Genomic DNA, 22,116 nt, shown 5'->3' on the forward strand with positions numbered 1-22,116 from the left:
TTTAATGTTGAAAATTAGAACATTAGTTTCTCATTAAATTTTTGCAAAAAGCCCAGCCACAGATTCGTCAAAGGATGCACCATTAAAACGGGAGAGCACATCTGATGCTCTTCTCGTTTTACTATGGAGTCTAAGTCATTCCCTCGAGAGTTAGGTACTTCCGGGATCCTATTTCTGTGGTGAGCAGTTTCTAAAAGAAGTCGTTAAGAAATTTTTACTTCAAAGCAACACGCCTCAGCCACGTAAGCGAGTCGATTAAAAACTTTCCAACTTAAAATCGCATGAAAAAGTTATATACGTATCTTTCCTTTTTGCTTCGAACACGCGACATTACATTTGCATTGTGAATTGCAATGTGCGTGTATATATATATATATATATATATATATATATATGTATAAGGTAATAAGCTTAAACGTGGGTTTTTGTACGATAAACACGTGGGTGACGACGATACGTCTCTCGATATCCACTATTTGAGCAACAAGTGCGCCAAAGGAGGAGTTTCTGGGAAGTACGTTACTCTTCGTGCGATAAACTTTGACACTTGGGGCCGTTAGATTAACGGGGAATAATCACTGTCAAGAGCAAAAATAGCAAATATTAATAAAGCAACAGCTCCGATAGAACTCAGCTCCAATAGAACACAAAATGTTTTCGTAAACGAATACATTTTAGTGTTGATACAAATAATCTTATCTCTCTTTTGAGGGATATTCCTCATATCATATATATTATCATATCATTGTAAAAGGCCAGCTAAAAAAAATTAAGCTTCAGAAAAGAGGAAAGCTATTTTTTAATTTGATAGAAAATTATTGTATCAACACTAAAATGTATTCGTGTTCTATTAGCTGTTGCTTTATCAATGTGCTTATCGATAAAAAGAATGTATTCTTACCCAGATAACATATGCGTGTTGTATAATAAGATACCTAAAAGATGTCTTTTAGATACAAGACATCTAAAAGACATTCTTTTAGATATTTTATGTTACATAAATGTTATGGGTTAACATCATCAAATATGTTATGTTATTTTTCGTTTCGCAATCCTTAAAAAGAATCCTTCTCTCTTTTTTAGTAGTGACAAATATTTTTAAATCATCCTTTGTGAGTCGTAATGATTTTGACGAATTTTTATTTTTACTTAAAACACAAGATTTTTATATTTTTAAATATCATTACATTTTACAATTTTCGTAAATTAGAAAGTGGTATTGGCCAGAAATATTTAAAAAGAAATATGTTTATTAATTATACATTTTAAATTACAAATTTTTATTTTTTATTTTTGACATATGAAAACTTTACATTTATAAAAGAGATCAGCTTTTTCAAAATTGATACAATAAAATGCACAATAACTTATAAACAAAATTGCTTCTAAATCTTTCAGTATGGAGAGATCTCTCATGTATAGATAAACTTACCAATGATTTAATAAGTATTGCCACACGCGTCTAATATCTTAAACATTTTCCTTGTTCCATACTATAATCATTGTTCAAAATCTTTCTCTGCTTAATACTCGAGCATAAGTAAATGATAATAAAAAATTATACTTTTCTAATTGTGTTACTTTCGACAAACAAAGTTGGAGGAAATTATTACACATTAATAATTCATTGTAGAGAGAAAGAGAAAGCGAAGACAAAAAGCTAAATAAAAAATATGTATAGTATAATCATTTTTAATTAATATTATTGCCACCGATTTGATTCATTTCAGCAATCAAGATACATAAAAGACATTTGTCAAAAACACTTATATATAAGTATATATATAACTACGTGATATTGACGTATGTGTGTGTGTGTATGTGTGTGTGTATACACGTGTGTATATATATATATATATATATATACATATACATATATATAACTACTTATACATATAAAACTACGTGATATTGACGACCGACGAGATTTAATAAACCGCATCGCGTCGAGCGCGAAGAAAATCTTGGCGCGAGATCGACCGACCGGATCTCTTCAGGATGACAGATTAAGAATTAATATCTCAAGAGTAGCCGGTGCCGCGAGGAATATTACCTTAGGTACTAAGGCGCGCGCACACGCGGAATGAAAATTCTCCGCTTGTCAGACTGCCAGAGAAAGAAATATCCGGAGGGAGGGCAGCTTCCCGGTGCCGACAGGGAATTCTTATTTCCTTTTCTCCTCCTCCTCCTCTCCTCTTTCTCGCTCCGCCGCGTAAAACACATTTTGCTATCCATTTTAACCCCGGTGTATTCAATATATACACTACTTCCAAGTCAAAGACGCTTCCTGAAATTCACGCGACACGCAAGAAAAAAGAATTTCAAATGTATGAAACGATGACGGTCCTTGTTCTTCCCCTTTTTTATTCCGGATCCTCCGAAAATGTACAGATTTGGTACAGATGCACCAAATGGATAAACAAAGGATGCCATTTAGTGACACAAGTGGATACAAACGTCATTGGAAAATATATGATAACGAGCAACAATGGCAATCGGAGATTGTAGCAACTTTCGGACATCTTAAGTCAGGAGCCAAAAGATGTAGATTCTGTAATGACGAAAAAGATTATTATAGAAGACTAAGATTTTCTAAAATTTTCACATTTCAGAATCAACAATAAACTCTTTACGGATAAAGTTTGGTTTTCTTGTTGTACGCGAACCTAAAATTAAGAAAACGTGATGATATCTGTCTCTTTTCACTGTTTATAATGTCAAATTATATCCAATTTGAGTTATTTTTAATTATTTCTGTAGGTCGCCACTGCTTCTATTCAATATGTCATTAATTTAACTAAAATAATGAAATTAAACTATTTAATTTACAAAATATATTAAATTTGATTTCAATTTAATTTATTATTTACTAACTAAGTTCATGTATTAATTTGGACATTGTTTACGTTGAAACAAACCATAGAAATGGTAAATAAAAATCGATTTATATTTAGACACATGAAAGTTAAAACTAAGAAAGTGTTATTTACCTCAAATGATTGAATTATCATTGCTTGCTGATATTTAATAGTATTCAACTTTGTAATTCTACATTTCCGTATAATTTTTTTTTTTTTTTTTTCATGTATATTACAGGTCACAAGTTCATTTCGAGCCTTTCACGAATATATAGGGAAATTACTGACGGTAGGCCGACTGAACGGAAATCGATCGACGACTGGTGATTAATATAAAATTTGCAATTTACAGTTTATTAACGCGAGCGACTCAAAAAAAAGTGACGCGATAATTGCGCAGGTGTTTTTTTTTTCCATCTAACGCGAGTCGTATCGAACAACGCCGCGGGTAATTTCCGCGCTATCGCGTTCGATGGGGATATTTAATCAAGTAGCGAGATTGATATTAAACACGTACATACGGGAGAGTAATATGTCGTAATACGCGGCGCGAGGAAGATGCACCACGACTGTGTAAACCGTAAATAAATTACGTTTCGCAATTATACAAAGGGCGTCGCGACCTCGTATCGACCTTCCACGAACTCCTCGTTATTGGCTCGTAAAAGGAAACCCCTTCCTTCCCGAAAAACATTAAAGTCAGCAGGGAACGAGTAGTAAAGCCAACGTATCCCTCCAAAAAGGATGTATTATTCATGCCTCTGCGCGAAACCCTCTAAGGAAAGTCCCTGTAGAAGCGTTCCTATTTCGGCTCGTCATATACCCAAGAATATATGATCTTCGAACAAGTATGGGGAAAAAAGAAATAGTAAAGTATCGTCACGATGATCGAATATCACCCGTGATCGATTGTCCTTAACAGAAAGTTGTGCTCATATATTAATGTCAAGTATTTTGATGGATGTAACAGAATCGTAAACAAACGCATTTCCGCTAATAAACCTTGTAAAAGCGCGTAATCAAACAGCACTATAATTAGCTAACTAATTACATTAACTGGTTACTTGTATTAACGTCAAGTGTTATGATGCATAATAAATTTTGCGTAAACAATTGAAGTACCTACATTAATATATTGTACATACATTTTAAAAGGAAATAGAGTCCTTAATGTGTAATGATATTATTAATGATAATTTAATTATTGTTATTGAATATAATGATGACAATATCAATTATTATTCGATTTTATTCGATGAATGTTCGCACATTGGGAGAATCGCAATAGCGATATTTAGTCACAATATCTTAATCGCGATGCAGATTTCGGTTTAAATTCGTACGAAAGGAGATCGATCTTGCTAATTTTATAAGAGTGACGCAATGTAATTTAATTATTAAAATTCGTTACTTTTTTAATCATACTTTCTGTACAAGTCTGTTTGTTTATATAAATAACGTCACATCGAACATATATACATCAGTATTTTGCATAATTATTATTAACGACGTAATAAAATATGATGACTTACGGCAACACTACGACTTTCAACAACGGCTCGCAGGGAAAGCTGCAGCAGTAAATCCTGCTTCCATTTGTACTTTATAAATCATGGAAGAATGTATCGTACCTGAATAAAATCGACAGAGCGGTCGCGATACACGGCATTAATCTTGGATCGCGATAAGCGATGTCACCTAGCGACTTAGAGCGTGACGTCATGACGCACTTTCCGGCGTCGGTTTTATTTTATTTTATTTTTTTCGTCGAAAATCGAGATTTCTCTAAATCTCAAGAGAGCCGTGTCTCAATCGTCATTACGAATTTCTATCCCGGGAAATGGACTTATCGATTCGCGCGTGGTTCATCTGCTCGCACGAACGGCGCAACATCGACATCTCTCTAATCGTCCGTCTCTTGAAAAATCTATAAACAGAGTAAATTTTTTATTTATCAATCAGGAACAGTCCCGAGTCCGGCTTTCATTATTCCGGCCCTTTAAATTCTTTAAATCCTCTCGCATTATCAACTTTCGAAGCATCACGTCGATAAAAAGTGTCCTGATATTGTAATATTATTAGCATCCTTCGACGACGGTCGTATCGCACACCATCCAGACTCTCTCTCTTTTGAGACGGTTACTCTACCGCCCATTTGGAGGATTAATTACATGTCGCTTCCCCACGAGAGCTATCTTGTGGTGCCGAGGTAGCTTCATTGCCAATTCCAATTCGAGAAAATCGTGGAAAGTCCGGTATACACTGTGCAAAGTTGCTGCCGATCCGCTTCCTCCGACTTGCCGCGCCAGTCCTTTACGCCCGTCGTTACTTTCCAACGCAAACGATCGCCTATATCCCTTTTAGCGTCGACGATGTAATCCGCATGAGCGGATAAAAATTAAATGAAACGGCAGCGAAAAAATTAATTTGATATTATACGTTATCCGCAACCGCTAGACACCCGAAAGGCAATTCTCATCGCGATGCGACATTTTGCCACGCGAGGAGTGCCAGGGCACGAAATAGTTGGACGTTTGTTTGAAGTTTATCCAAAAGGTAATTCATTTCAACTGCCTTTTTTTATCCGCAGGTGATCGCTTTTTGTTTCTAGCAGCGTCATAAATCACCACGCAATGTGAAACGTTAAATAAAAAGCCGTCTCTTGCATTCTGAGCTCTGTTGGAAATGCAATAATGTCTGGATTATAACAGTGGGTAGTGAAGAGAACAACGGAAGGATAAAAGCGCTTGTTAGTTATAACTCACAAAAGCAATATAACGTATATATACATTATGTTAATGTTAGAGTGTATATGTACTTGCATATTGCAAACAAAGTGACATTTTATAGAAATTTAATGTTCTGTTATTTGATAAAAATTTTCTTAAATAATATAATATGGGATTATGAATCACTCAAAGTTATTATGTGAGTAAAACTATTTTTATCAACAATCTAAATTTTGTACAGACATTTCGACCTCTATCGGATCATTTTTTTCAATGTTAAATAATAAATTTAAAAATGTTATTACCGGTAACTACGCAAGATGTTCACAAATTAAAATATAAAAAGCGCATGTTGTACTTGCATGTTGACAAGAGGAATTACAGTAGGAAACGGTCTAAATACAAACAACTTCGGAACTTGATGTTAGTCTAATTTACATAAGTCACATAATAATCATATGAGGTCTATTATACCGTGAATTTTTTCTCAAATATACAATAGGTTGATATAGTGTAAAAATTTAATGTAAAATAGTAATGTATACATGCTTCATGTTCCTTTTACAACTGCTGATTAAAGTTAGATCCAAATTAATTGAAAAAATTGAGTACTAAATGCAATTATAAAATTTAGCGATATCACAAAGATTCTTAAAACTGTAGAATTCTGAGATGTAATGCCAGAACATTAATACTGAATTTTAAACGTTATTCTTTATTTAATTAAAAAAATTTTCTTGTTTAAATTGGCGTGGCCCTGTTCATCGATTATTCTGTTTATATTGTCCTCCCTATTTTATACAGAGATAAAAGACATTTTCACTATTAATATACACTGAAAGAAAAGATTGGTTACTTACTGTAACAATTTAAATAATAAAATATATAGCATTTGTAAAATATATAGCAAAATGCATAGCATTTTTATATGGCTACAGCAACTTTTTGGTTGTAACAGCAAATTTTTAGTTGTGTTAGCCTATCGAAATCATATACTGACGTTGCAGATAACGCAACTAAAAATTTGCTGTTACAATCAAAAACTCGTTGTTGCAGCCATATAAAAATATTATATATTACTATCATATTTTACTATCTAAATTGTTGCAGCGACCAATATTTTTTTCAGTGTATATGTATATGTGTGTGCATATGATTTGTAATTAATTATAATTCATAAACATTTCGTCCTTTCTGACAAAATAATAGCTAATTATCAGAAAAAAATAATTATTTCATGATTTTTATATATTCTTTTATTTTCATATATTCTCTTTCTATAATATACGCATGTAAATATACTGCAAATTTATATTCATATAATAAAGTACGGTACAAATTTATTTTAATTAAATTTTACGCGAGACATTTTTCGATTATGTGAAAATCAATTTATTTGCTTTTTTTTTTCCGTAATTTCCGTTCTCCTCAATTTTAAATTCGCATGAAAACATTTTAAAAATCGCTCTGAAATATTTTCTTGCGAATTTATAGAAGGAGAGTACTCAGGATGCAAGAAGCGAATGGACCATCCTGCACCTAACATTCCGTTGTTAAAACCAAATAGGAAAACAATCGAGGTTAACGATGGAATGATTGCTCTTAAAATAAGTAACAATTTTTGCGTAACGAGGCAAAACAAGTGGATAATTTATCCAGAGTCTGTTTGCCCTGATGGGTCTCCAAGCCGTGGCATCTCTCTTTTTTTTTCTTTTCTTTTTTTCTAGCTAACTTTCAATTTGCGGGCACGAAAGTGAGTACCGTGAATCTACATTCGCAGGATGGCGGTGCCATCTTTGAAATCCATTTTCACGGATAAATGAAAACTTGCTGAACTTACATCTCACGCCACTTTGCATACATCTGAAAAGTTTCGTGGAAAATTAAAATTTTCCCGCTAGCTTGACTACCGCCACGAAATTTCAATTGGCCTGTCAGAAACGTGAGTCCCGGCACCTGGATTTTAATTAATGTGGCAAATCAAGATCGCAGATAGATCCTTTAGATAGATCCTTTAAATTGTCCTACTGTTAGGCGATGTATAAGCGTATTATATTATCCGTTATGAATTTCGTACAAGATTTATGAAAACATTCCCGAAATTAATTGCTATATTAAATCGCGTATGACAGATATTATCGCCCGTGGAAATGATTCACACTCTGTCATTAATTATACAATAATTTGACGGTTTCCATAATAACGGGGGAACGAAATAAAACGCAAGTTATTAAAATTCTCTTGGAATTCACTTGAACTTGTTAGATGGAAATTTAACGTTTTTCTCAGTTTCAATTTCTGTCAGTCTTTAAGATTATATAACAGTTATGAACGTGAAACTTCTTTTCAACTTCATTTCACTGAAGATTCCCAATTTAAATTTATTTTTATCACTGTTGATGTATGTTTACAGAACACCCTATGCATATCATATCCCTATTTCAGGGAACAAAATAAACAAAAAACTGTTATGAATATAAATCCGCCCCATGGTTTTATGAACACTTCCGCTTCGAATTTCGTTTATTGCAGAATCGTTGTTGGCTGTCAACAACGGGGCAACAACGGCCCTGTATTACATTCGCAAAATCCATTCGTAAACATATCTCATTCAATATGCGTGGAAAAACGCTTGTGTATTGGACGGGCACGAAATTTGGGAACATTCTTTTATGATTTTCATTATGTTAGAATTAAGTCCACAGATTTATTCTGATCCAGGATATATATATATATATATATATATATAATATATAATAACATCGAAATCACCTAAAACAAGGAGTAGTTCAAAATATATATAATTAAAAATAAATTAACAAAATGACACATTATTGGTTTAACTAATTACACAGGAAACGAATCATTTGCCACAGTGAATTGTGTAATAATTTATATAATGATTTCGCTCCCTCACTTCAAAAATGACACAAACAAAGAACACAATTTTCGAGTTATTAATTATTATCATGAATAAATTAAGTAAATATTACTCTATCAATAAAAAAGTGAACTTATAATTTAACTTTATAAAAAATCATCACAATTAAAAAAAGGATAATTTAAAAAAATCGTCAAAATCGTCACAAAAAGAGTGGTTTAAAATAGTGACTATTGCAATTCAAAAGGAATAGCTTTTTCAAAAGGATGACTAGTTATGAAACAAAAATGACATTCTTTTGTCAATATTATTTTATTAGTAACAGAAATAATTTTTGTCAAGTTGAAAAATCATTTTTTCTCTTTTCTATAAGAAATAAATTTAATTTTTCAAATTGTATCACTTTTGAAGCAAGGGAGCGATTTCTTTTCTAAACGTTTCAAATAATTTTCAGAAACCAACATTTATCTGTTAAAACTAATATTTATCTATTATTTATAGGATCATTCGGAGGTATCGCGTGAAAAGAATAAAATATTTTTCGCAATAAGTTTATTACAATTTTTTAAGATTAAATTTGAGAATAAAATATGAATAAATATTGAATAAAATATTTTTCGCAATAAGTTTATTACAATTTTTTAAGACTAAATTTGAGAAATTTGGGAGGATTATTAATATTTCATATTGATTGCGTTGAAAATCCGACAACCATATCAGCACGCAATTATAATTTCTGAAATTAATTCATTTAAATGAATATATAATACATAAAATAGTTCAACATCTTAATATTCAGACCGTACTGGCGTTTCATATTTAAAATAAGAATAAATCTCTATTATATATTTGTGTAACACAAGAGCCAGCGTGATATATCGAGGCGAAACGACCGATTCGATCAATTTCGTAACAAACTGCGTAGAAGACTTGTTTCGTGTCATTGTTCCCGAGAGTTTTCCGAGATACGAACAACTTTGAGAAACACTGTTCCAAACGACGCCGTGTCCCGCTGCCCCAACTCACATAAAACGCTCCTCCCTCGTGGCAGCCCTTCTACGCAGCTTACGTAGGAGCCCTCGGCTACCCTCGGCGCCCTTGGTGGTACGTTAGGCTCGTAGGGACGCGTAGCGTGGGCTAAGGGCTCGCCGGCCGAGCGTACCGTAACACCGTAACGTTCATAACGTGAGGGTGAAGAACGGCAGGAGCGCCGAGCGCCGGTCGTGTTGCGGCTGCGACGAGTCGCACAGTCGAGCGTGAGACTCGGTCGGAGTCAGCTGTGGCGTGTCGTACTTTCTTCTCGTTTCTTTCGTAAGTTTATCTTGCCGATCGCGTCGTTGTGGAATCCTCGTAGGATTCGGAGAGAGGGATTTAGGTGGAAAATCGCGATCTTTCATCTTTTACCCAACCTCAGCCGCGCGTATTTCGCAGAAAATCGCGAGAAAAAAGCGCGCGAGGCAAGAGAGAGAAAGAAAGAGAGAGAGAGAGAAAGAGTTCGGCGAAGCCACCGATCGAGGGCATTCGAGGGAGTCCCGATTCCACGAGCGGCGCTCGCAGTTGCACGCGAGACGCCGTCGAGGTAGCTTCGTACTCGAGCGAGATAACGTTTCTACGAGAAGTCTTTACGTGTTTACGTGGAAACTGATTTAATCGTCCCGTCAGTTTGGCGATTATAACGTACGTTGCGAAGCGGCAAGACGCTCGGTTGACAGCGGCAATTTTAACCTATCCAGAGATACAGCGTCGGTAGGTGTACGGCTGTGTGTACGTGTATATATGTTATGTTTACGTTTTTGTGATTATATTCTTATTTCATTCTGCTTGGAGTTTATTTTATGGTGACGCGCCGTCCGAGTGTTGATTTCGCGATTGCTCGATAACGGTTGCGGTCCGATTAACGCTCACAACGTTCGTGAACATTATTTGTCTTTGTTTGATAAACAATAAGGATGAAATGATTCTTGAAGCATTGTGAGCACGAATTGAACCGTGGCCGTTTAAGTTGCCGAGAAAGACGCGAGAAAATTGCTTTTGTGCGTGCTAACGAATTCTCCATTTTGAAGTTCGACGTGGACGATCTTCCGTAAACTTTACTTGACTGACGGCCGATTGGCTGTAATGGAGTCCTTATATCCGTTTCTAGTGTTTCTCTTATAATGTAGATTAATCTTGGTTGAACTTACTTTTTATCTTCTTCTAGTTCTGAGAATTAGAAAAAGATACTTGTGTAAATTGACCCGAGATTAAAAATAGGCTTGGTGTCCTTTCTATTAATGTAGACTAACTGTAAACTCCAGTTAATTCGTTCCGTCATTTTCTACTTATTTTTTATCCTTTTCTAATTATCTACTTTTCATTTTCTTCTAATTCTAAGAATTAAAAAGAAATAAAGTATTAAGAACAAGATAGATTAAACTGTTAGAATTAGAAGATAAAAGAATTAGAAAATTAAATAGTCCACGGTTGGTAGAGAAATGATTGGCCCATTTCTAGCACCGTGGATTAATTTTAATTTCGGATTAATTTACTTCTTATCTTTTTTTAATTTTTAGAACTAGAAGATAAAAATTAAATTAAAAACCGAGATTGAAATTAATCTACGTTAATAAAAATATAGAGACACTAGATTAGAAATCCGGCTCGAGAATATTGATAGTCTCTATCTTTTCGATCTCTTTTTATTTCTGTTTCATTTTCGACGAGTCGATCTTCCCGATCAATATAAAATAAATAAATATTAAAACGAGGCCAATACGAGAAGTCGATCGGAAACGTGACTCGATGGTTGATCTTGAAAATAAACTCGGTGACGTATTTTGAAAAAAAAAAAAATATCGGATACACACGTCGCGGAATACATCAAACGTGCATAATTTTCGCAATCTGTTCGAAGAGTAACTGCCGAATAGATCGATTTGCGATTATCGGCTTGGCCTGTCACCAAATTCGCAATTCATATCCACGTGCGAGCGGTCGATTTCTAATCGTAAACTTTCGATTCGCACCAGTGAATATCACGGGGAATCAATCGGCCGAGTTAACCGCCTGAAATTCGCGTCGAGACTCGCTCGATTACGAAAATTCGCGAGGAACTTCTTCGGGCGCTAACTTCTCGTTAACTTCATTCGAAAATTGCAGACGAAACCCGGAGTTTTTCAATTCCTTTTCGGATTCGAACACTGGTAAACTTAATTTTCTCGACTCTCTTCCTTTGAAAAACAAAATCTACTTCCTTTTTATCAAGGCCGAGAAAGAGAGAGTTTAAGCGAAGAAATTCAGCGACGAATCAAAAAGTTGTTGAATCACCTTTCAAAAAAAAAAAAAAAAAAGAATCAATTAATAATTGTCGTCGGTTTCTGTGAATGAATTGTCTGTAAAAACAGTTTTAAAGCTTGTCGCGAACTCGGCACGGTAAAATAGTTGTTTCTTTCGCTAATTTGTAGCAAGATTAAAATTCAAATCGTAAAAATGTCGTAGCGAGCGGGAAAGTAAAAAAAACTGTAGAAAGGACGCGCGTCGCTGTGCTCCGCCGGTTGAAAGACACTGGCCGAAACGAAACGAAACGAAACGAAACGCGCGCGGACCGCAACGCACAAGGGGGAATGTCCTTTTTTTACTACGCACCGCGTCTGTGCCCTTGAACAGGCTAAGGAAGAGGGAACTCGGCCGGCAATATATACGTGCGTTTATATACACATATACATATATATATATATATACACAGGACGATTCACCGTTCGTGGCGACTTCGTGGAAGCAGTGACGCAACTGTCGCTCCAGTCCGGAGTCCGGAGAACTGAGAAGAAGGAAAAGGCCGCGATGACGGTGTAAACGAGTAACGGCGCGGTTTCAAGTCAAGCTTCACCTTGCCAACTTCACCTCGCTTCTCATCCTTTTCGCGCGCTCCCCCCCCCCCCCCTCTCCGCCTCGTCCTTACCGACGCGTGTGCGCGCGCGATATCGCGAGCGAACTCGTAATACGTACGTTACGATGGTGTGCGTGAGATCGCGCGTGCGGATCGTTCGCGAACTCAACGGCAGCCTGTAGCTCGTCTCCGGGAAGCTGGTGGTGGTACTCACGCGGCGTACGAGTGAAGAAGCCGGAAGAAAGAGATCTGTTTTCTTGAATCTATCTGAACTGACGATGCGGTCCTTTGGGAAGTCGTGGCGATGGACCATCAGTGAAATGGGTGAGTACGGAAAGCATTATCGTACAAAGACGACGTTCCTCGGAATGTTGGGTTTGGGTCGCGTCGCCACCATTTTTCGAAATGAATTTCGCATTGGAACGAACTACTGCCGGCTAGAAAACTTTGCATAGAAAACTTTGTTGTCGAGATTTAGTGTAACGGTAACATTTTTGCCGTTGAATTCTGCGCGTTTTGTGAATAAGTCTTGGAAACGTTTTAAATATGTTTGTATGTGAAAAGAATTTTGCAGAAGTATGAATTGAAAAGCTCAACTAGGTACAGATAGATTTGAAAATAATTTTGTGAGACTGTCTAAATACAATGATAATTATATGTAGGAAACTCGACATTTGCCGCGCAATGCTACAAATATTTTAGATATTCTAGCAACCAGCTTATTCTATAATCTATAATATAATTATTTTGATAGTTGAACAAAATTATTTTCACAGATCTGTATCTGTAGTTAAATTTTTATTTCGGTAAAATCATTTCTTTCCTTATATATGTATACATATTATTGTAAGATGAATTGATGTGTATGTAATTGAGACATAAGTCTAATTAGAAAAATTAAAGAACATATTTATATTATAACATATAATTAATTTAAGAATGTAACGTTTACTTGAAGAGAGATATTTATGATTTATTTCATTTGTGATTTGAATTACATTTCTCAGTATAAAGTTTAAATTAATATTTAGGATCTACTTGAATATTTTTCAAAAAGCTTAGGATCTATGATCAGTCCGATTTATATTGCTTATGAATACATAATAGCTATATATTTATATACATATGCATCTGCACACCTGCTTTGCAGACGTACGTCATAAATAATAAACAGGCGGATATACAGGTGTAAGTATGTACGATTTGAAAAGCAACGAATATTCTATTTGTCGTTACAAACTCCACTGTATGACAAAGAAGTAAGAACTGTATAAATGTATGTTTGCAAGTAAATTTGTAATTTATTTATGCATTATTAACTCACTTAGAGTGTTAAGAATTCCGCCGCGGAAAAAGTAGAATTCTGGAATTCATACGTCCTCCGTATTTTACGCATTCACAAGACTGATATTTAACTAAAAATCAACGAGAATGCACGAGTACTTAATTCAGAAAGAGAAACGCGTATCTCTCTCTCTCTCTCTCTTTAAAAGCGAATTGACGATAAGAGAGAAGTGTGCGCCTTCGTATAAGAAAAATGGCACGTGTACAACGTGTACAATTCACATGTGATTAAATGGAAACCCGGGATCCGCTGTCTGTCCACGTTGATAAATCGCATTTTCGGAATGAGAGCGGATCTCAAAAAGATGCTCCAAGACCGCAGAGCATTTCGCGATCGATGCACGCGGAGGACAATAAATAATACAATAGAAGAGCAACATGATATCCGGAAAATTGATTTTTTTTTTTTTGAGTTGTCCGGACAAAATGATAAAGCTGGAAATAATACTCTTTTCCTCGTACTCTTTTCCTGTCTTCCGTCTCTTTAAGTAACACTCTCCGTACAGAATTTTTCAGCGACTTACTCTCTTCGCGACGTTTCATTAATAAGATAAAATGGAGCGTCACGTAGATTCTTAAACGTTCCTTGTACCTCCTCGTGCACTGCTGAATTCCCTGCGTTGCGGAGACAGGGCGGTATCAAGATAGATAATTTCAACAAATGGATTTCGCACGACGTCACTTTAATGACATGCTTCCGTTAATAATTTCGTTGCGGAAACATTTTCGCTTCCCCACGTACGGCGGAGATGATAAACACATTTAATTTCGATCCCGGCGAAACTAGATGTTTCTGACAGACATGCCGGGTCTCTCTCATTCCGGAGGTACGAAATGCCTCGAATTGTTTCCACTGACGTAACGAGATTGCGTCAACCGTTGCGTGTACCTCGATCGCGAGCGCCAAGTCGATGGGAGCGCACGTAGATGACGTGCCCGCCGACTTGGGCCGAAGTTACGTTGTAATCTTCTTACACCGCGGAGAAACGTCGGAACTTGGACGCGTCGGTCGCGTCAATAAACCATTAGCACGAACGTAAACTAAAAGCCATACCTTACGGAAACTGCACGTCGCGTCGCGTCGCGTCGCGTCGCGTCGCGAAAGCAACTGTGCCGTTGAAAGCGCTTTTTCCTCTAATCCCGAATTTCGCCTGTTCGTGAGAGGAAAAATTTGTGTCTCGAGTTCTGAAACTGCTTCGTTATTTAGTGAGTCTTACAATCGGTGAGTAAGATCATATTTTGTTACGAAATATAATTCTTGACGTTATCCCTCAGATGAATCATTAGAGATAAAATTCATTATCTCTATTTTCTTAAAAAAAACTTGAGTTATCTTTTCTGTTGGTCGCCATTGGTCTTGAAAAAAATGTATCAAATTATGACTCAAATTTAATTTAATATTCATTAAGTACGTTTATTTATGTTGAGATATTGTATACTGAGAGAAAAATAGCCTAAATTTAAATAAATATTTATTTGAATACTGTCAACTAAATATTACTTACAATAAATAAATATTTACTTAATAATGAAGTGATTGTTAAATCAAATAAATATATATATTTAAATATTTATATTTAATAAATATTTAGTTGATATTATTTAAATAAATATTTATTGAAATTTGGGATATATATTTTTTCTTAGTATAATTACAGAAATAAATTGATTTAAATTTTGATACATATGGAAGTTAAAAATAACAAAGTGTTATTTAACTTGAGGGATTGGGTTGCTATTACTATTTTGATATCTAACAGTGAATAGATAAAATTAAGTTTTCATATCTGTCCCTTAATTGTTACCGCAAAGCGCGAAATCAAATGATCGAAACGTAAACTTATAACCGATCGACTTCTTTGCAAACTCGGCAATATTAATTTTATATGAAATAAATTGATTTGGGCTTATATATATAGAATTAACGATTTAATATTATAATAGTTGCCTTTGTCCTTAAAATACTTTGTACTCTATACATACATTTCACAAATTTAAGTTCATCAAAGTACTTTACTTTAGTAAAAAGTATAAGTTCACGAGAATACTATATAGAATTTTACGAGGAAAGATTACATCAAAAGCAACATTCTTAAAATGAGTTTAAATTGGCTTTACTATTCGTTCCTTTCATCCGTCATCTTAAGTAGTTCAATAATTAAGTCGTAAATTACTCAATGTTCTCTATAGTCGATTCTAATAAAATTGTTTCAGGAAATCCGGAAGTTAATTGAAGAATCATTTATGGTCGTAATGTTAATCCAGAATTTTTGTTGTCTTTTCGTAAACGTAAAATGATAAACATTTTCAGTTTTCAAAATGTAAAACAGTTGAAACGTCGCTAATGTGAAAGAATTCATAATTCATGATAATCAAAAAGTAAGAAAATTGTATTTATTTGTTTATTTATTTCTCTAAATAGCACTACTTACTACATAAATTCATCTAAAATGATATAAAATATATTGATTAAAAAATATATATATATTGAAAACTTTCAATATCACAAAACAAGCTATTGTAATAAAGCAAAATGACACGAGTCATTTTCAGTTTTATTTCATTTTCGCATTTCCGTACACATGCATGCGTTCAACCGTAACTAACTTGTATATCACGTATCACAGGAGTGAAAGAAATAGAAATTTGCATGTCAATACGATGTGAGGACGTGTAATTATTGCATGAAATCCTTATTAATTCTCGACAAATAACAGAGATATATTTCCAGCTATAATTCAAATATTATGTAAGTACGGTCTAATTATCTTTTTTTCTTTAAGATCTCTCTGAGATTCACATTTTCATCGTGAATTTATTTTTTGCTCTCAAATATAAACTTCAATTATTCGAAGAAAATGATGATAATATGTATTTTATTGCAAAGAATTAATTTTACGGGTTATTTATTAATATTTAATTATTATTTGATCGTTGAAAATACCTATTTACGTATATATTTCTATACATTTGTAAGTATATATATGTACATTCAACTATAAACGTCTATATATTCTACTGCCATTTTCAGAAAATGGTTAAAAGATTGTGATGGACTGGTGTCGCAAAATTGGTTATTTCAGTTGTTTGCCATAGAGAAAATTGAAAAAGTTACGCTCCGAGGCGGTGCAGCCATAAAATCGCACACGTTAAACGGAAATCGTGTGTGTTCACGACAATTCCTTTTCGCGAGTGAACGAATGTTATTTGAGTATTTCTTGCAAATACACACCTATGCACTTATAATTAAAAAATACATAATATACATGTGTGTGTATATATTTGTGTGTGTGTGTGTGTGTGTGTGTGTATTTCATTTTTTAATACGTATGCATATATTTTCACATAGATTTTCCGCCCAACCTTTCGTATCGCGCGCATCTCTGGGAACGATTCCTACATTCGCATTCGCGTAATTAGTAGATAATGCAGATAATGAATGATAATTAAATGGCATTTCGCGTTGCGTCACGGTTAAACGCGGCGATCCTTGTGCGTTGCCTAGTTCTGTGGAGAAGCGATCGTAAAACGGGACGAGAATTAATCGATACATTTCATTGTGGGTTTTCACGAGGGATTTAATGATTTTCTCTCACTTTTCATTTTCTCTCTATTTCTGCTTTTGTGCGAATTATTACTGCAATTCGATCCCTCGGAGCGAAAATGTGATAATTTACGTATAGTTCACAATTCGTAAATTCTGTATAATCGCGATATATCCTCAATTGTGACAATTTTGCAGTTGTAAATTCAAACTGACGTGACTTAGAAACGTCTGATATAATCCGTCGGGTTGGTATTGAACGTACTATTGAATATGATAATTTAATACTATATAGTAATAAGATAATGGTTCTGAATGAACCGGTTTTATGAGAAACATGTATTTTACATAATATGAAAATGCTGAGATATGATTAAATTAGTATTCTATGAAAATTTCGTGTCATTTTTTTGCTAAAGAATTGAACTTGTTAATATTCTTATTCAAATGGGTTAAATTATTACGTTGATAGAAATGCATAATGATATTTCCTTTTATAAAAAAAAGTATTACTCCAAATTTGTAATACGAAGAATGGTGGAAAAAGAATTGGACGTAAATATAAAGAAATTAAATGATATAATAGAGAAAATGTGATTTAAGAAACCTTTAATAGCAATCAAAAAATTTTATCTGCTAATAACTGGAGATTGGAACGTTTAAAGATAATTGTATTAACGATGTATTGAAAAGATTGATAATTTCACGTTATTAAGAGATATAAAACGTATCTGTACTCTGGAAATAATATCAGAAAAATGCAGTTAATTTAAAATCTTTTCATAACACAGATACAAAACAAAGGGATTTTCGCATAATAAATAATAATAATAATAATAACCTCTCGATTATTTTTATTTTATTTTTTAAATAATTTTCTGATTAATTTTATTTTGTTAATAATTTATTACACTTAATGGTTGGATATAACAGGGCAATAGGAGTCAAGCACGCGGTAATTCTTGTGCAAACCAATACGGTTAATAAAACAATTTTATTAATTAATCCGCTTACATGTTTCGGCTCACTTTTAACCCATCCTCAGAGACAATATAATGTTTGTAATTACAAAAAATTTTTTTACAAACTAATTCATTTCAGTGAGCCACCTTCACTATTAACGGAAACTATAATATAAAAACAAACTCTAATAACGATCTAAAATGTATTAAAATCATTAAAAGGTAAATTTATTGAGAGAGAGAAAGCGAAAACGATTTATTATAAAATAATAGAACGTAGCTCACTAAAACAAAAATTCCATATCGCAAACACTTAAATTCTATCGGTTTAGTCAAAAATCAGTCTTTGACAATCAGCGAATCAGTGTCAATTATGTTGAAATTAATGAATAACTTCTAATACACCTAAAACGTTAATCGCAAAGAAAAAGAAAAACGGAGGAAAGAAAACTCTGATATTAATTATAGTCCAGACGGACATTAAAATCAAAACTGAATCTTTAATAATTTAATGTACTAATTAAAGTTCGTTTTTATATTATAGTTTCCATTAATAAATACAGGTGGCTCACTAAAATGAATTAGTTTGTAAAAAATTTTTTTGCACAAGAATTACCGTGTTTAACTCCAATTGCCCTGTTATATCCAATCATTTTGTATCATTAAGAAGTTTTTAGGAGAATTAATATATACTTGTTACACTTAAACTCGAACGAATTTTAAATTAATTTTTAGAGAGCGACAATTATATTTTTATAAAAACCATTTCCGATAATTTATTAATGACTAATTAATTTTTTAATCCTATTTATTACTATTTAAAAAAATTATATTGAGTACCTTCACAAAGGTGGAACATCGCAATTATTCATTTTTAACAATTTCGTATGTTCTTTCTGCAGTAACGCGTACGGCGCACGTTATGTGTATTCATAACGTAACGCATAGCAACATATGCCAGACGGTTAAAAGCGCGTGAACCTGTATTACGTTTGTCCAAAATTCGGGTGTATGCACAAAGGTAACAGCAATGCGCGCGGACGAAATCGCGTCACGGTCGTCGGCGTCATCTCGCTTGCCACTCTCGTTTGGCGTGGCGTTGCTTGCTTTTCCGTTCACGAGCGAGCGCGGTGGAAATAATTGCTTTCGCCGTATTGTGCAACGCGATCGTTTCTCGTATCGAATGCTTTCTTTGAACGTACCTATGTAGGAAAGGGCGCAGTGCTTTGTGGGCTACGTAGAGAACGAACGTTGAACGTTATACGAGGTGTGTATCTTAATGCGCACAACGTCGTCCCACCGGGGACACCCAGCATTTTCTCATTTCGCGCCCGAGACTGTTATACGCCGCGGAAATTCCACTTCGCTCTCCGTGAAAATTTCCTTCGGATGTTTAATTATTTTTCGACCTAAAATATTCCTAGGACTCTGGCGCGTATATTACCACCCACTTTGCTTAAGAGAGTTTCCTCTTTATGTAGGTGGAGGTGAAAAAAGCTGCAAGCGCGGAAAACTGTAAAATTTGCGAGAATTACAGGTGGTTCTGTGTATATATATATATATATATATATATATATATATATATATATATATGAGAAAGAGCTAGAAATGAGATCGAGAGTTGATTTTTAATTCATCGTATACAGATAAGTGATTATAAATACTGATACGATGTACGGTTACTTTTTTTATCCTGGCAATATTAATAATTCATATCTGCTTGAAACAGAAGATAAAGTGTCGTTCGTGAGACGTGATACAAATACTGCGATGTGGTTAAAAAATCGACCCTATAAAAATAAAATGGGGGGGGTTGCACAACACATACATGCGGGTATATCGGCGAGTAAATAAAGTAAGTCTGTAAAGAAAAAGATAACAGTATTAATATTTCGATAGCACTCTTTTCTTATTTTATTGATATCTTCGTTAATATCTTATCACTCGGAGCTTCGTTCTTCGAATGTATTGGCGTTGATGGTCAACACCATCTAGTGACAAAAAACCGCGGATACTTTTTAGATGACCCAATAATACGGTTCGCGGAATACGCGTTTAGATTTGAAGAACTCGTATGCAGATGTAGATCGATGGCTGAGTTAGCCGCAGAATTTCCGCTAGTTTAATTTAACTTTTCTTCGGCGGGCTAAGCGCGCTAACGAACGAATTAAGCTCCAATTTGCATGCGGGCTTGCGCTCGTGCTAGTGATCCGCGACGACGATGATGACGACGTGCCCCCGATCGGGTTGCCATTCTTCCGCAAAACGTAATTGCCAATCACGATTGTCGCCTTTTACAACGCGTCCAAATACCGTGCAATCGGTGCGAAACACGTCACTTAACGCCGTTTATGTGCTCGATTGGAGTACGCGACGCGATATCGCCCGTATTTGATACTATCGGTCTCTTGATTATTTTCTTTTATCAGGCCGCGCTTCGATTGCTGGAAAATCGATAAAGCGATCGCGGGCCCGAACGAAAGGGCCGCGCGAGCCCGCTCCTTTTTTTTTTTTTTTTTTTTTTTAATAAATGAATTATTCGGCATTCGGTTGAATAATGCCCTATCGATTGATGCAAGATTCAGTATCCGTATAACATATACGCGAACAAAAGCGGGAATTTATATTTAGTTTTCACCGCTACAATCGTGAGTTTTCATAAACGTTAATACTCTTTTTGAATGGAGAAGTATACATTGCACACACGAACATGCATCCTTCACTGCGATGTAAAGTAAAAGAATATTAATATAAGATTTAATTGACTTTGATTACAATAATATGATATGATATTTTTTTCCTCGCTCAAAATATCTTTACAACCGAAGCTTCTTTATATAAAAAGAAATTCTCCATTAAGCGCATCTAATATGGATCTCATAAGCTAAATTTGGACTGCATATCCTCTTACGTTTTATTTATAATGTCATATATCAAATGTAGTTAAAAAAAGGAGAGATAGATATTATTCTTGTTTTGTTCTCTAAATAACTTTGTTCACGCCGAACGGGGGATTAACTAAGTGAAATTTCAGGACGTTGAAGATTACCCGGCATTTTCCGCTTTTCTGCAACGCGCCTTGAAACTAAAATTGCCCGGTTCTTGCATTCAGAATGTCAATTGACGTGAAACACTAAAAGCATTCTTCTGCGTCTTTACGTACGACGATGTCCACGAACATTTAATGTCATTACCGAGTTTCGCTCGGAATACTCCTTTAACGAATTTATCCGTGCCTGATCTCTTTCTTTTATTGTATTTCCCCTCTTGCTGTTTCACGGTACTCAAATTATGTGACGGAAAATTGGTAAGGCACAAGAGCTAAAAATATCCGAATCGTCATCCATGTTGATTTCTATTAATATGGAAACGCAGAGTACCGCTCGCGGTATAATTTCTACCTGGTCGATGATTATTACAACGAATTTTTATGCTTTCCGCAAAAAAAAATATAACGCAGTCAAATGCTGTTTTAACATCGAAGCATCTCGTGAATTTAATCTTGTATTATATTATGAACGAAGAATTTAATTAATTCGTTTGCAATCAACGGATAACAATTTGTACACTTTGCATCGGGGAAAAATGCATTTTTCTCATTCTACATTTTTTTCCGCGTTCCACGACGCTTTTAAACGAGCAAAAATTATTCGCGATATGATCGTCTCTTTCAAGGAGCTTTCGAGATACGCGAACTGAATTTCATCGTGGATAAACATCGCATTTCGCGCAGGATGACAATATTTTTCTTTGTAAAAATTAAGAATTGATTATGAAGGAATGTATGTATAAAGAACTATTTCAGATAACTGCGTCTCTGTTCCTCTTCGGCCGTTCCTCTTTCTCGTGAAGTGGGAAGCACTTTTTTCGCAAAAGTCTATTTACAGACAGGGCTGATCGGGAAAATATTTAAAAAGTTGTTATCAAAGATAC

At 34.6% G+C, this 22,116-nt stretch overlaps 1 protein-coding gene across 3 annotated transcripts in view; it reads left to right on the plus strand.

Moving 5' to 3' along the window:
* The first annotated feature begins 9,506 nt into the window (after positions 1 to 9,506).
* Lapsyn (Leucine-rich repeat activity-regulated protein at synapses) overlaps positions 9,507 to 22,116 on the plus strand; it is an 86,916-nt gene continuing 74,306 nt past the window's right edge. Inside the window, exons 1-2 of one of the 3 annotated variants that reach the window (XM_087403003.1) lie at positions 9,507 to 10,232; positions 12,193 to 14,899. Coding sequence is in view for 2 of the 3 variants with exons in the window: in XM_011057521.2 (XP_011055823.1) it covers positions 12,612 to 12,657 (46 nt within the window). In the remaining variant the exon portion in view is untranslated. The remainder of the gene's footprint in view (positions 10,233 to 12,192; positions 14,900 to 22,116) is intronic. The other 2 variants (XM_011057521.2, XM_087403002.1) reach the window with 2 other exon arrangements.

The sequence above is a fragment of the Acromyrmex echinatior genome, chromosome 2, assembly GCF_024713525.1.
Source record: "Acromyrmex echinatior isolate Ae372 chromosome 2, ASM2471352v2, whole genome shotgun sequence".
NCBI classification, from domain to species: domain Eukaryota; kingdom Metazoa; phylum Arthropoda; class Insecta; order Hymenoptera; family Formicidae; genus Acromyrmex; species Acromyrmex echinatior.